Raw genomic sequence first — 17,438 nt, 5'->3', positions numbered from 1 at the left:
GCGCTATACAGTACTGCAGTGTTATTACAGTGAGCACAATACAGTAGTACAGTATTACATTGAGAGCTATACAGTACTGCAGTGTTATTAAAGTGAGCACAATACAGTAGTACAGTATTATTACAGTGACCATTATACAGTACTGCAGTGTTATTACAGTGAGCACACTACAGTAGTACAGTATTATTACAGTGACCATTATACAGTACTGCAGTGTTATTACAGTGAGCACACTACAGTAGTACAGTATTATTACAGTGACCATTATACAGTACTGCAGTGTTATTACAGTGAGCACACTACAGTAGTACAGTATTACATTGAGCGCTATACAGTACTGCAGTGTTATTACAGTGAGCACAATACAGTAGTACAGTATTACAGAATTACAGTGAGCATTATACAGTACTGCAGTGTTATTACAGTGAGCACACTACAGTAGTACAGTATTATTACAGTGAGCATTATACAGTACTGCAGTGTTATTACAGTGAGCACACTACAGTAGTACAGTATTATTACATTGAGCGCTATACAGTACTGCAGTGTTATTACAGTGAGCACACTACAGTAGTACATTACATTGAGCGCTATACAGTACTGCAGTGTTATTACAGTGAGCACACTACAGTAGTACAGTATTATTACATTGAGCGCTATACAGTACTGCAGTGTTATTACAGTATTACAGTGAGTGCTATACAGTACTGCAGTGTTATTGCAGTATTACAGTGAGCACACTACAGTAGTACAGTACTATTACATTGAGCGCTATACAGTACTGCAGTGTTATTACAGTGAGCACAATACAGTACTGCAGTGTTATTACAGTGAGTGCTATACAGTACTGCAGTGTTATTACAGTATTACAGTGAGCACAATACAGTAGTACAGTATTACATTATTACAGTGAGCATTATACAGTACTGCAGTGTTATTACAGTATTACAGTGAGCATTATACAGTACTGCAGTGTTATTACAGTGAGCACACTACAGTAGTACAGTATTATTACAGTGAGCATTATACAGTACTGCAGTGTTATTACAGTGAGCACACTACAGTAGTACAGTATTATTACATTGAGCGCTATACAGTACTGCAGTGTTATTACAGTGAGCACACTACAGTAGTACATTACATTGAGCGCTATACAGTACTGCAGTGTTATTACAGTGAGTACACTACAGTAGTACAGTATTATTACATTGAGCGCTATACAGTACTGCAGTGTTATTACAGTGAGTGCTATACAGTACTGCAGTGTTATTACAGTGAGCACAATACAGTAGTACATTATTACAATGAGCGCTATACAGTACTGCAGTGTTATTACAGTGAGCACAATACAGTAGTACAGTATTACAGAATTACAGTGAGCATTATACAGTACTGCAGTGTTATTACAGTGAGCACAATACAGTAGTACAGTATTATTACAGTGACCATTATACAGTACTGCAGTGTTATTACAGTGAGCACACTACAGTAGTACAGTATTATTACAGTGACCATTATACAGTACTGCAGTGTTATTACAGTGAGCACACTACAGTAGTACAGTATTACATTGAGCGCTATACAGTACTGCAGTGTTATTACAGTGAGCACAATACAGTAGTACAGTATTACAGAATTACAGTGAGCATTATACAGTACTGCAGTGTTATTACAGTATTACAGTGAGTGCTATACAGTACTGCAGTGTTATTGCAGTATTACAGTGAGCACACTACAGTAGTACAGTCTTATTACATTGAGCGCTATACAGTACTGCAGTGTTATTACAGGGAGCACAATACAGTACTGCAGTGTTATTACAGTGAGTGCTATACAGTACTGCAGTGTTATTACAGTGAGCACACTACAGTAGTACAGTATTATTACATTGAGCGCTATACAGTACTGCAGTGTTATTACAGTGAGCACAATACAGTAGTACAGTATTACATTGAGCGCTATACAGTACTGCAGTGTTATTACAGTGAGCACAATACAGTAGTACAGTATTACATTGAGCGCTATACAGTACTGCAGTGTTATTACAGTGAGCACAATACAGTAGTACAGTATTATTACAGTGACCATTATACAGTACTGCAGTGTTATTACAGTGAGCACACTACAGTAGTACAGTATTATTACAGTGACCATTATACAGTACTGCAGTGTTATTACAGTGAGCACACTACAGTAGTACAGTATTATTACAGTGACCATTATACAGTACTGCAGTGTTATTACAGTGAGCACACTACAGTAGTACAGTATTATTACAGTGACCATTATACAGTACTGCAGTGTTATTACAGTGAGCACACTACAGTAGTACAGTATTACATTGAGCGCTATACAGTACTGCAGTGTTATTACAGTGAGCACAATACAGTAGTACAGTATTACAGAATTACAGTGAGCATTATACAGTACTGCAGTGTTATTACAGTGAGCACAATACAGTAGTACAGTATTATTACAGTGTGCATTATATAGTACTGCAGTGTTACAGTATTACAGTGACTATTATATTTTAGTACAGTGCTATAAGTTTAGAACAGTGAGCATTATTATAGTAGAACAGTGAGCACTATACAGCAGTACAGTGTTATTACAGTGAGCGCTATACAGTACTGCAGTGTTACAGTATTACAGTGACTATTATACTTTAGTACAGTGTTATAAGAATAGAACAGTGAACGTTATTACAGTAGAACAGTGAGCACTATACAGTACAGTGTTATTACAGTGAGCGCTATACAGTAGGACATTGAGTATTTACTTCAGTACAGTGTAATAAGAATATAGCAGTGAGCTCTATTACAGTAGAACAGTGAGCACTATACTGTAGTAGTGTTATTACAGTGAGCATTATACAGTACTGCAGTGTTATTACAGTATTAGTGAGCGCAGTACAGTAGTGTTATTACAATATTACTACAGTATTACGGTGAGCATTATACAGTACTGCAGTGTTATTACAGTGATTACAATAGTACAGTGCTACTACAGAGACTATTATACTTTAGTACAGTGTTATAAGAAGTGAGCGTTATTACAGTAGAACAGTGAGCACTATACTGTAGTACAGTGTTATTTCAGTGAGCACTGTAGTGTTATTACAATAGTACAGTGCTACTACAGAGACTATTATACTTTAGTACAGTGTTAGAAGAAGTGAGCGTTATTACAGTAGAACAGTGAGCACTATACTGTAGTACAGTGTTATTTCAGTGAGCACTGTAGTGTTATTACAATAGTACAGTGAGTATTTACTTCAGTACAGTGTTATAAGAATATAGCAGTGATCACTATACAGTAGCACAGTGCTCTTACAGTAGTACAGTGAGCACTATAATGTAGCAGGTTTTTTTTCAGTAGTACAGTGAGCACTATACTATAGTACAGTGTTATAAGAATATAACCGTGAGCTCTATTACAGTAGAACAGTGAGCACTATACTGTAGCACAGTGCTATTATGTAGTACAATGAGCACTATACAGTAGTACAGTGTTATTACAGTAAGCATTAGTACAGACTTACAATGAGCACTGTACAGTATTGTTGAAGTGAGCATTATACAGTAGCACAGTAGTACAGTGTTATTAGTGTGCAGTGGTAGAGTATTATTACAGTGAGCACTATACAGTAGCAGTTTTATTACAGTATTTTCAGTGAGCACTATACAGTAGTACAGTGTTATTACAGTAGTACAGTAAGCCTATACAGTAGTACAGTGTTATTACAGTAGTACAGTAAGCCTATACAGTAGTACAGTGTTATTACAGTAGTACAATGAGCAGTATACAGTAGCACAGTGTTATTACAGTAGTACAATGAGCAGTACAGTGTTATTACAGTAGTACAATGAGCACTATACAGTAGCAGTGTTATTACAGTAGTAGAGTAAGCACTATACAGTAGTACAGTAAGCAATATACAGTAGCCGTGTTATTGCAGTATTTTCAGTAAGCACTATACACTAGTATTACAGTAGTACAGTAAGCACTATACAGTAGTTATTACAGAAGTACAATGAACAGTATACAGTAGCAGCGTTATTACATTAGTACAGTGAGCAGTTTACAGTAGCAGTGTTAATACGGTAGTACAATGCGCAGTATACAGTAGCAGTATTATTACAGTAGCACAGTAAGCACTATACAGTAGCACATTGTTATTACATTAGTACAGTGAACAGTATACAGTAGCAGTATTATTACAATAGTACAATGAGCAGTATACAGTAGCACAGTGTTACTTTAGTACAGTGAGCAATATACAGTAGCACAGTGTTACATTAGTACAGTGAGCAATATACAGTAGCACATGTTATTACAGTGAGCAGTAGTACAGTATTACAGTGAGCACTATATTGTAGTACAGTATTACAGTGAGCACTATACAGTAGCAGTGTTATTACAGTGAGCGCTATACAGTAGTGTTATTACAGTTGTACAGTAAACACTATACAGTAGAACAGTGTTATTACAGTATTACAGTGAGCACTATACAGTAGTACAGTGTTATTTCAGTATTACAGTGATCACTATACAGTAGCAGTGTTATTACAGTGAGCGCTATACAGTAGTACATTAAACACTATACAGTAGAACAGTGTTATTACAGTATTACAGTGAGCACTATACAGTAGTACAGTGTTATTACAGTATTACAGTGAGCACTATACAGTAGCAGTGTTATTGCATTAGTACAATAAGCAGTATACAGCAGCAGTGTTATTACAATAGTACAATGAGCAGTATACAGTAGCACAGTGTTACATTAGTACAGTGAGCCGAATACAGTAGCAGTGTTACTTTAGTACAGTGAGCAGTATAAAGTAGCACATGTTATTACAGTGAGCACTATATTGTAGTACAGTATTACAGTGATCACTATACAGTAGCAGTGTTATTACAGTGAGCGCTATACAGTAGTACATTAAACACTATACAGTAGAACAGTGTTATTACAGTATTGCAGTGAGCACTATACAGTAGTACAGTGTTATTACAGTATTACAGTGAGCAGTATACAGTAGAACAGTGTTATTACAGTATTACAGTGAGCACTATACAGTAGTACAGTGTTATTACAGTATTACAGTGAGCAGTATACGGTAGAACAGTGTTATTACAGTATTACAGTGAGCAGTATACAGTAGTACAGTGTTATTACAGTATTACAGTGAGCACTATACAGCAGCAGTGTTATTACAATAGTACAATGAGCAGTATACAGTAGCACAGTGTTACATTAGTACAGTGAGCAGAATACAGTAGCACAGTGTTACATTAGTACAGTGAGCCGAATACAGTAGCACATGTTATTACAGTGAGCAGTATTACAGTGAGCACTATATTGTAGTACAGTATTACAGTGAGCACTATACATTAGCAGTGTTATTACAGTGAGCGCTATACAGTAGTACATTAAACACTATACAGTAGTACAGTGTTATTACAGTATTACAGTGAGCACTATACAGTAGCAGTGTTATTACAATAGTACAATGAGCAGTATACAGTAGCACAGTGTTATTACAGTATTACAGTGAGCACTATACAGTAGCAGTGTTATTACAATAGTACAATGAGCAGTATACAGTAGCACATGTTATTACAGTTAGCAGTAGTACAGTATTACAGTGAGCACTATACTGTAGTACAGTATTACAGTGAGCACTATACAGTAGCAGTGTTATTACAGTGAGCGCTATACAGTAGTACAGTGTTATTTCAGTATTACAGTGATCACTATACAGTAGCAGTGTTATTACAGTGAGCGCTATACATTAGAACATTAAACACTATACAGTAGTACAGTGTTATTACAGTATTACAGTGAGCACTATACAGTAGTACAGTGTTATTACAGTATTACAGTGAGCACTATATAGTAGCAGTGTTATTACAGTGAGCACTATACAGTAGTATTATTACAATAGTACAGTAAACACTATATAGTAGTACAGTGTTATTACATTAATACAGTAGCAGTATTAAAGTAGCACAGATGTCCCCAGAGAGATAATTATATCATCTGTGACCAGGTAATAGACGCCGGCGGGTGAGAACTGTACATTCCGCAGAGCAATACAGATAATAGCTTATGAATTCCTGGCGAGTGTAATATAACAATTTCCTCCCTGATAAAACCAATACTGATTGAATGACAGTAACTTGAGTCTAGACAACACCTGCTAACCTTATATAATTGTGATTTTTCCTTTTTATAAACTAAGTTTATTATATAAAGTGCAGTGGGTTAGCGAGTATATAACATGCGCTCTTGTCTTGTCTTCCAGGGGGGTCACCGCCTGCCTGCTGGTCTATGTACAGTCCGACATGAAGTAACACACTGTGACAGTGTGGGGGAGCCATGTGTTATCCAGCCAGATATTAACCTGTATGTATATATGAATGTACTAACAGCATATGGACAGGTCTGTAGTGAGCCTCGGTCTCATGTGATACAGGTCACGTGTAATACAGTGTGACATGTTCTGGAGATCACTAATTAGGGCGATGTTTGCGACTCTGGTGCTATCACTTACAGCATTATATCCTGGGTGCAAATTTATCATTTAAAAAGAAAATTATTTCCTAGATAAATTGGCACCAAAGTGAGCGACCTGTTGCCTGATCCCAGTGCAGACGTATATTATATTATATACTCAGCAAAATTCCCCAGGGCTTCTGGTCATCCCCTTTCTAAGGCCCTGATTCAGAGCCGCTCGTAAGCGGCCGCTCGTTCGTTCTGACCGATGTTCGCACATCTGCGCATGCGTACGGATTTTAATACGCATGCGCGAACCAGTCAGTGCGGCCGAAAATCGTTTGTTCGCTATATAGCGAATGCCTGCTATTTTGAGTGACAGAAGGAGGCGTATGTGGGTGGTAACAAGGGAAGGTGCTTGAAAACGGGGAGTGGAGATCCGAACGCAGGTGTGCTTAAAGGTCAAAACGGGCGTTTTAAGGGAGTGCATAATTAATACAGCAGCGTCATTGACCACGTCACTTGTTTTTTTTTTACTCAGAACTGCTCGCAAAATAGCGGTTGAAAAAACCAACCACAAGAATAGCGAGCAGTTCATACGCTGTACGATGTACTCGATTAATCTAATAAATAGCGGACATGACGTATGGTGCGAGCGGCAAGGGGGCATATTTTTCAAAATTACAACCGCAAGTTTTGCTCGCTCGTTCAGACTTAGATGCGTGAACAGACCGCAATTAGCGAACGGTTCATTTGAATAGCCACCCCTTGTTCTATAACGAACGACCGCAAATAGCGAGCGGCTCTGAATGAGGGCCTAAGTGTATAAAAATAGGAAACTTTTTCCCACATATTACTCAGGTAAATAATGTAAATGGGGAAACTTGACAAAATACAGCTTAAAAAGTTTGCTGAAAATATACATTTTACAATGAAAGCGTCTGTGAGATCGTCTCCCTGGCAGACGGGGTGGAGCGACCTCCACTTACTTACATGTATACAGATAACCACTGTTTTAGAGCGACTGCTATAGTCACAGCGTGCGTCATGTATATAGACAGGAAAATAGGACTCACAGAACTCAGAGGATGATACCATTACAGGGGGCAGAACTATGGGAGACAATGGAGGCGCCTGCCGCCGGGCTCCAGCACTGAAGGGGCCCCTCCTCCATTGCCCACAATGTATTCATCCCACTTAGAGCTGCAGTGTACCATACTTGCCGACATTCAGCTCCCTCCTATGATGCCGTTTGGGGGTGGGGCCAGGGCGTGACCACATGATCACGTCATCGTGGCCCCGCCCCCTCTTCACAATGCCAAAAACAAGGCACTGTGAAGCAGGGGGCGGAGCCACGATGACGCGATTCAGCGCGAATCGAGTCATCGGGCCCACCCACCCACACTGCGGGGGTTTTTACTAGTAGTTCTGGGGGTAGGCGGCAGCTGGGAGGCTTGCCTGCCTTTCCGGGGGACGGGAGCAGCACCCAATATTCGGGAGGCTCCCGACCAATCGGGAGGGTAGGCAAGCCTACAGTGTACTGTTATGGCCGCCCAATACATGGCACCTGGGTAGCCGCCATACACTAGTGCAGAGCTCCGTGTCGGACCATCAGCTGCCGCCTCTATCTGTCTATAGCCTGTCCCTTCTCATTGGTGCCACTGCTCCTCAGCAGCTTCTTTGTCAGTGTAACACGTCCGGCGCCCCCCTCACCCACATCTCTCTGTCTCACTCCTCCATACAGTCTCAGTGGCTGTGATGGAGGGGAACCAAATAAGAACTTGCCTCCGGGCGTCTGGGGATGAACTTACACCATTGTTACTGTACATACATTCTTACCTAGGTGGTGCAGTACCACTAGGTGTCCACTAGGTGGGGATGCTGACTTTTTTTTTTTTATTGCTGCTTATGGAGATTGTAGGAAAATAGGACTCGCCAGAACTCAGAGGATGATACCATCAGGGCCGTAACTAGGGTGGTGCGACCAGTGCCATGGCACAGGGCACCGCAGGGCAGAGGGCACTGTTTGGGCCTGTCAATTTTCCTGTTTATTATCATTCTCACTTGTAGCTTCCTCTTCTTTTATCCCCAACATCTCCTGGCCTCCCCTATCTCTTCCCTGGCCCTTCCCCATGAGGCCATGTCCCTCTCTCAGGTGCACTATATTATGTCCCTATTTATCCCCAGCATCTCCTGGCCTCCTCTATCTCTTCCCTGGCCCTTCCCCATGAGGCCATGGCCCTCTCTCAGGTGCACTATATTATGTCCCTATTTATCCCCAGCATCTCCCGGCCTCCCCTATCTCTTCCCTGGCCCTTCCCCATGAGGCCATGTCCCTCTCTCAGGTGCACTATATTATGTCCCTATTTATCCCCAGCATCTCCTGGCCTCCTCTATCTCTTCCCTGGCCCTTCTCCATGAGGCCATGGCCCTCTCTCAGGTGCACTATATTATGTCCCTATTTATCCCCAGCATCTCCTGGCCTCCCCTATCTCTTCCCTGGCGCCCTTTCCCATGAGGCCATGGCCCTCTCTCAGGTGCACTATATTATGTCCCTATTTATCCCCAGCATCTCCTGGCCTCCTCTATCTCTTCCCTGGCCCTTCTCCATGAGGCCATGGCCCTCTCTCAGGTGCACTATATTATGTCCCTATTTATCCCCAGCATCTCCTGGCCTCCTCTATCTCTTCCCTGGCCCTTCTCCATGAGGCCATGGCCCTCTCTCAGGTGCTCTATATTATGTCCCTATTTATCCCCAGCATCTCCTGGCCTCCTCTATCTCTTCCCTGGCCCTTCCCCATGAGGCCATGGCCCTCTCTCAGGTGCACTATATTATGTCCCTGTTTATCCCCAGCATCTCCTGGCCTCTCCTATCTCTTCCCTGGCCCTTCCCCATGAGGCCATGGCCCTCTCTCAGGTGCACTATATTATGTCCCTATTTATCCCCAGCATCTCCTGGCCTCCACTATCTCTTCCCTGGCCCTTCCCCATGAGGCCATGGCCCTCTCTCAGGTGCACTATATTATGTCCCTATTTATCCCCAAAACTCCTGGCCTCTCCTATCTCTTCCCTGGCCCTTCCCCATGAGGCCATGGCCCTCTCTCAGGTGCACTATATTATGTCCCTATTTATCCCCAGCATCTCCTGGCCTCCCCTATCTCTTCCCTGGCCCTTCCCCATGAGGCCATGGCCCTTTTTCAGGTGCACTATCTTATGTCCCTATTTAAAAAATTGGGGGGGGGCGCGCCAATGCTCTCTCTGGCAAAGGGCACCAAAAAGTCTAGTTACGGCTCTGGATACCATTACTGTACATACATTGTGATCTAGGTGGTGCAGTACCACTAGGTGTCCACTAGGTGGTGATGCTGACTTATTGTTACTGCTGCTTATGGAGATTGTGTCAACTGTAATACAATCAAAATGTATTATAGCTGTCATGGTATCCAGTACTATAAATAAACATCATCAGTAATTATATATTATGTGTGTGTATGTATATATTATATATATATAGTACCAGTCAAAAGTTTGGACGCACCTTCTCATTCAATGGTTTTTGTTTATTTAAATTATTTTCAACATAGTAGATTAATACTGAAGACATCAAAACTATGAGAGAACACATATGGAATTATGTTGTAAATAAAAAAGTGTTAAACAAATCAAAATATGTTTTATATTTTAGATTCCTCAAAGTAGCCCCTTTTGCTTGGATGACAGCTTTGCACACTCGTGGCATTCCCTCGATCAGCTTCATGAGGTATCTCCTGGAATGGTTTGGAAGTAACAGGTGTGTCTTGTCAGGAGTCAATCTGTGGAATTACTGCCTTCTTAATGTGTTTGAGACCATCAGTTGTGTTGTGTAGAGGTAGGGTTAGTACACAGTGGACACCACTATTTGACTACTGTTGAAATCCATATCATGGCACCAACCACTAAACTGAGTAAAGAGAAACAACAGTCCATTATTACTTTAGGACATGAAGGTCAGTCTATACGGGAAATTTTAAGAACTTTGAATGTATCCTCAAGTGCAGTTGTAAAAACCATCAAACGCTATGATGAAATTGGCTCTCTCGAGGACCGCCCCAGGAAAGGAAGACCAAGAGTTACCTCTGCTGCAGAGGATAAATTCATTAGCGTTACCAGCCTCAGAAACCGCTACTTACCAGCACCTCAGATTAGAGACCACATAAAGTCTTCACAGAGTTCCAGTAGCAGACAAATCTCAACATCAACTGTTCAGAGGAGACTGCGTGAATCAGGCCTTCATGGTCGTATTGCTGCGAAGAAGCCACCACTGAGGATGAAGAAGAAGAAGAAGAGAATTGTTTGGGCCAAGAAACACAAGGAATGGACATAAGACCAGTGGAAATCTGTACTTTGGTCTGATGAGTCCAAATTTAAGATTTTTGGTTCCAAGCGCCGTGTCTTTGTGAGACGCAGAGAAGGTGAGCAGATGGTTTCTGCATGTATGGTTCCCACTGTGAAGCATGGAGGAGGAGGTGTGATGGTGTGGGGGTGCTTGGTTGGTGACACTGTGGGTGATTTCTTCAAAATTCAAGGCACACTTAACCAGCATGGCTACCACAGCATTCTGCAGCGCCATGCCATCCCATCTGGTTTGCGCTTACTGGGACCATCATTTTGTTTTTCAACAAGACAATGACCCCAAACACACCTCCAGGCTATGTCAGGGCTACGTGACCAAGAAGGAAAGTGATGGAGTGCTGCGTCATGTGACCTGGCCTCCACAATCACCCGACCTAAACCCAACTGAGCTGGTTTGGGATGAGTTGGACCAGAGAGTGAAGGAAAAGCAGCCAACAAGTGCTCAGCACCTCTGGGAACTCCTTCAAGACTGATGGAAAACCATCCAGGAGACACCTCATGAAGCTGACTGAGAGAATGCCAAGAGTGTGCAAAGCTGTCATCCAAGCACAAGGGGCTACTCTGAGGAATCTAATATATAAAAAACATATTTTGATTTGTTTAACACTTTTTTATTTACACCATAATTCCATATGTGATCTTTCATAGTTTTGATGTCTTCAGTATTAATCTACTATGTTGAAAATAATTTATATAAACAAAAACCATTTAATGAGAAGGTGTGTCCAAACTTTTGACTGGTACTGTATATATATATATATTACACACTGACTATCCTGTAGGGCAAGCGGGAAGGAGTGGAGGCAGCTTGGCGCTTGGTGAGCCTGCCCACAAGGTAAGGGCGAGCTTACCCACGCATCGGCATATGTATGTGAGGGTGTGAATACGACGACTCCAGGGCCCACTGGTGTGTGAAGGAATACTTGCTGTAATCCATATTACAATGTGAGCCAGCAGATACCAGTCATTGTACGGATTTCAGTAGCAGTGACTGTGTAATTGCTGACCAATAAAACAGTCCATAGTGGCTCTCCAGCTGCTTTAGGACTACAAGTCCCAAAATACTCTGCCAGCTGGCAAACCCTACCATGCTCAGCCACAAGGTGGCAGCGCAGCTCTTACAATGTATTGTAAATGCCTTCAGGTTAGGGCAGTGTTATAACGGTGCTAGCACTGGACTCTGGGATGTTACGTCGTATGTCCGGTGCCCCCATTACCATACCCTAAAGGCACATGTTTACTTCAATATTGCGCACTAATTAATGATGCACTTTATGTCGTCTTCATTTCGCAGGACATGATATGTGACTATTTGCAGACTTTTCTTCTGGTACAATTAACACACAGATACGTTTGAATATTTGTATAATGCTTTTTATAAGACGGATTCCTGTCATGTGCACGCAGCGCGGGGCTCAATCCATGCAGCCTTGTGGGAAACGGGACGTCTAAATCGGCCTCTTTGCCAAGCTGACTCGATGTGCTCCGCAAATGGCCTTTGCGGTCCTCGGCTGCGCCTGGATGGCCCGCCCAATGCGCATCAAGGTGCTCCACGGGGTCCAGGACTGATTTTGCGCGCACATCGGACATTTTACATTTCAGCACTGTGTGAGCTTATTAGGGGGGGGGCTCAGAGGAGCCATATTATTATATACAGCTGTTCTAATTTATGTTTGCGGAGTATTTATAGTTTGCTTTGAAATACCAATATTGCATCGTGTATACTGTGAATTAAGATTAATAAAAATGTTTCATATGCAGCAATTTGGTGACATTTTTGTTTTTCAAACAGTTTATGGTGCAAGAAAGCAGCTGATGCCCGTTCATGGTTTCAGGATATTGTACATAAGTTATCGTGAGTTCATGCGGTGCGGGGCCCCCCTAGACCCAGGGGCCCATTTGCACTGCACACCCTGCACCCATTGTAGATACCCCAATGATTGGCAGAGTAGCACAACATAAGTGCAATACACAGCGGGAGACCATAGCATAAAGTAACAGCACAGCCTGGGGGGGGACAGATAACAGGGGCAAGGATAGGGCAGTAACTCAGCACTCAGTGTACCTGTGCATATAATGTATGGCCGAGCAGGGGGGCCTGATTCCAAAGTCCGAGTCACTGAAGGGAAGAAGGAGACAAGGGAGCGCAGCTCTGGTGACATGGATTGTGCAAGGGAGGAACAAGAGCCTGAAAAGGGGGGTACCCATTTAGCGATATTTGCAGGCGACTGCACGATAACGACGTCGTTATCCTGCAAACGCTTGCAAATCATGCATGTATCGGGCACATTTAGGTCGGAAACGACCAGCGATGCGCGCACCCGCTGGTCGTTTCTGACATCTACCATCGGCCGTACATGCTGGTCAACCCGATGAGCACGTCAGGTTCAGCATGTGCGGGGATGATGGATGAGCCTAGACTGAACGCTCAGTGTAGGTTACATCACAGGCGGAGAAACGATGGTACGATTACAGAGTCGTAATCATGCTCTCGTTTCTCCGTCTAGCAGTGGATACGCACCTTAAGAGCTTACATACTACGGGGGGAGGGGAGAACCGATAGGGGGTGACCTGGGAAGAATATATGGTGGGGAGGGGGATAGGGGAGGAAAGTAACGAGACATGTGAGGAGCTGAACAGGGTATGTACAGTGAGTTGGGGCCTGTGGCAAAGCATTATTAAGAACCCGTGGGGCCTTAATTAGGAACCGATTTGGGACAAGTTCGCTCCATTTGTTAACAAAAATAAACAAACAAACAAACAAAAACACATGAAAATGGGTCTGTGGGTGTTACACCAGGGCCTGGGGCTGTGAGGTCAAAAGGTGTATATAGGTCAATACACCGAACATTTGCGCTGTGTAGAAACAGTGCGAGAGAAAGGCGAGGATTAAAACATGGACCGAGACGAGGTAAAGTGATAATGTAATAAACAATGAAGACCTAAAGGGTGGCACCGATGCTACCCAATTGGCACCTTTCTCCGGCCTGTGTGGCGCCTAGAATGGCAGCCTGGTGAGGCGCGTGGCGGCACGCCCTTTAGGACGCACTCGACACCCAGCTTACCTGGCTGCACCCGACCAGCCCCCTTCTGTGTGACATGCTGGCATCCCATGATCTAGGGGCGGTGTGACCCAGCACAGGGCACAGAAGTTGGAGGTTATAGTCCGTTCACTGCAGAGGATGAGTTGGGCTCGTCCTCAGCATATACCTTAAGACTGCAGAGGAAAAGCCTCACTTCACCCTTCACAGCAACGGGCAGAAAATAAAAACTTCCGACAGAGGTGGAGGGGGGTCAGTAAGTGATGTCATAATAAAAACAAAAAAATAGGTAGGTTGGGCTTCCATATTATTCCTACACACCATGAGAATCAGGGTTAGGGGGCGGGGGGTGTGTGTGTGTGTGTGTGTGTGTGTGTGTGTGTGTGTGTGTGTAGGGTTAGGTACTAGAGCAGGCCTGGCCAACCTGTTGCTCTCCAGCTGTTGTGAAACTACAAGTCCCAGCATACCCTTCCACTGATCAGCTGGTAAAGAATGCTGGACTTGTAGTTTCAAAACAGCTTGAGAGCCACAGTTTGGCCAGGCCTACTACACTAAAAGGAGTGGTACGGATTAGGTTTAGGGATAGGGGGTAGAATACTCATCCGGAACGCGGCGGCGGCTTATCTTGTGACTGGGAGAAGGGAAGAAGACACTAGACCACCAGGGACAGTTTGTCGACAGTTCATCATGTCATTCGTGTGGACAAGATAAATGTCAGCACGGTTACTGTCTATACAAGTCGACATTCTCATGTCAACATGATGAATGACGACCAATCATACTACATCCGTATTTGACGTGCTAGACGGAGCAGAAAGACTAATGATGTTTTCTGAAAGTGCCGTCTGCAAAAAAAAAAACAACACAATGTATAATATGTATATAATGTGTGGTTGCTGCATACAAATGTGACGAGCGCAAACGGCAAAATAGGAATCAGCGCAGGACTAAGAAAGCCGCCAGCAGCAAAGGGGTTAAAGTGCCCCATGAAGATGTCTATCAGATCATGGACTGTGGCTGCGTAAGTGCCCAGCAGGTGGCGCAATAATCATACATATATTTTCCTACAATTAAGCGGCCCATGTATCAAAGCTTGATGTGAGATAAAATTGTGAAATATAGATCACCAACCAATCAGCTCCAAACTGTCATTTCTTAAACACAGCCTGCAAAATGTAAGTGAGAAGCTGATTGGTTGGTGATATATATCTCACAATTTTATCTCACATCAAGCTTTGATACATATGCCCTTTAGTCTCCGAGATATTAACTATTTCCTGATACATGTGTATTACTATCGCCAAATGTATAACAATAACAGATGCAACATGCAGGAACACCAGTTCCATTACAGGGTATTATATCAGACATTAACAATACGCTCACCTCCGATTCTCCTCCTCTATATATCCTTCCCAATTCTCCCTCTACACCCCTTCCCTGTAGTATGTAAGCTCTCACAGGCAGGGCCCTCCTACCTAACACCTTCCCAGGGTACAGGATCACAGGCAGGGCCCTCCTACCTAGTACCTTCCCAGGGTACAGGATCACAGGCAGGGCCCTCCTACCTAGCACCTTCCCAGGGTACAGGATCACAGGCAGGGCCCTCCTACCTAACACCTTCCCAGGGTACAGGATCACAGGCAGGGCCCTCCTACCTAGTACCTTCCCAGGGTACAGGATCACAGGCAGGGCCCTCCTACCTAGCACCTTCCCAGGGTACAGGATCACAGGCAGGGCCCTCCTACCTAGCACCTTCCCAGGGTACAGGATCACAGGCAGGGCCTTCCTACCTAACACCTTCCCAGGGTACAGGATCACAGGCAGGGCCCTCCTACCTAGCACCTTCCCAGGGTACAGGATCACAGGCAGGGCCCTCCTACCTAGCACCTTCCCAGGGTACAGGACCACACAGCAGGGCAGTTGAGACAGCCGTGGGGCCCGGGTACTGAATAGAGGCGTGACCGCTGACCACTCCCCCATCCCCCCAAAATATGGAAAATACTATGAGCATCACCGGGAAGGAGAACTACACCATGCAAAGGGGGACATGACCCTGGGTCCCTCCAAGAGTCCCAGGAAATTAGTACCTACCCCCCCCCCTCGAATCCTCAATTCAGTACTGACTAGATTGCCACCCGTGACTGCTCCTGCCAGCTCCAGCATGTTGTCTTATCTGTGGGGGTCATTCAGACCCGCTCGTGAGCGTCAGGACGCTCGCAAGCGGGTCGATGTTCCCCACTGCGCATGCGCACGACGGAGGGAGCTCCGTCGTGCGCATGCGCGAGACCCGGGGAGCGACGGGCTTTCCATCGCTCCGGGTCTCGCACCAAATGGGGCGTGCTGTCGATGTTGATTGACAGCATGCCCCCTATGGTGGGCGTGCCGGGGGCGTGCCTGCCAGACGGAGGTGTTCCCATGGGAACGCCTACCGTCTGAAGCCGGCCCCACTGGCATCACTAGTGATGTCAGTGGGAGTGATTTTGGCTCTGATAGAGCCAAAATCACTCCAGGGCTTGTGGCAGGGAGACCATACCGCAGGGTCTCCGTCGCAAGTCCGATGGTCGCGATGGTCAAGACCATCGCGACCATCTTTTTGTCCGCTCGCATATGCTGTGGGTGGTCACCCACAGCTATACGAGCGGCCAGTAGGCCGCTGCATGGAGGAGGGCCCTGATTCAGAGCGAGCGCTCTGGTCAGAGCGTTCAGCTCTGAATCAGGACCTGTGTCCCTATTACTTTCCATAAACAGTCTGTGCTGTAAATGTAACGCTTAGTGCTGGGGGGGTTTATGGGTCCTCAGTACGGCTCTGCGTGTGGATAATATTAACCTTTGTTACTATATATGTATTGTATATGCTCCACTGTCCCCTATGGAATCGGAGAAAGGAATTTATCGGTAAGTACCTATTATACATGTACATAGACACAAGCATATTACGCAGATACTCCGGGAACACTGACTCAGCTGCGAGGAGGCTTCACAAGAGCTCAGATGTCGGCTAATCAGGCATAGCTGCGGTTACAACAAACCAGATGCAGCCGCAGCCCTGGACACCACGGTGGGGTCTGCGCAGGGGGGATCACACGCCGATCACATTGTGTCAGAGCACTGGGGGGGCCAAGTGGGGTTTTCTTCTTTTGTCCAATTAGGAACCTGGATTAGGAGAGTGTGACTGACAGGCAAACACTCATCCCGTGTCTATAAATAATATTTATCTGGTACATAGCAGAGAGGGGGCTGCGCTCAGGGGAGGGGGACAGAACTCTGCGCCTTGTCGCCATCAGTTTGCGTTTTTTTCCCACAAAAAAAAAAAATATATATATAAAAAATAAAAAAAATAATAATAAAAAAAAATAACTTGATCTAAGACGCTGTATCCGTCTTTCTCTGTCAAATGACAGTAACATTATATGCAGGGTCGTCTTATCCGAGGAGGGGGTCCCGTGTGCAGTCTCCGTGCAGACCTTCTCTCACACAGGAGCATGCTTGTGCCAAAGTCTCCG

The 17,438-nt window shown here is 44.2% G+C and overlaps 1 protein-coding gene across 2 annotated transcripts in view; it reads left to right on the top strand.

Annotated features, from left to right (window-relative positions):
- Window positions 1–12,613, top strand: part of USP18 (ubiquitin specific peptidase 18) — a 40,866-nt gene extending 28,253 nt beyond the window's left edge. The window contains exons 11-12 of one of the 2 annotated variants that reach the window (XR_015878257.1): window positions 6,309–6,409; window positions 12,186–12,613. Coding sequence is in view for 1 of the 2 variants with exons in the window: in XM_088470609.1 (XP_088326735.1) it covers window positions 6,309–6,357 (49 nt within the window). In the remaining variant the exon portion in view is untranslated. Of the gene's footprint in view, window positions 1–6,308; window positions 9,359–12,185 lie in introns of those variants that run through there. The other variant, XM_088470609.1, reaches the window with a different exon arrangement.
- Window positions 12,614–17,438: the final 4,825 nt, after the last annotated feature.

The sequence above is a fragment of the Taudactylus pleione genome, unplaced genomic scaffold, assembly GCF_031769625.1.
Source record: "Taudactylus pleione unplaced genomic scaffold, aTauple2 ptg000101l, whole genome shotgun sequence".
NCBI lineage: Eukaryota > Metazoa > Chordata > Amphibia > Anura > Myobatrachidae > Taudactylus > Taudactylus pleione.
This window is presented reverse-complemented; position numbering and strand designations above follow the sequence as displayed.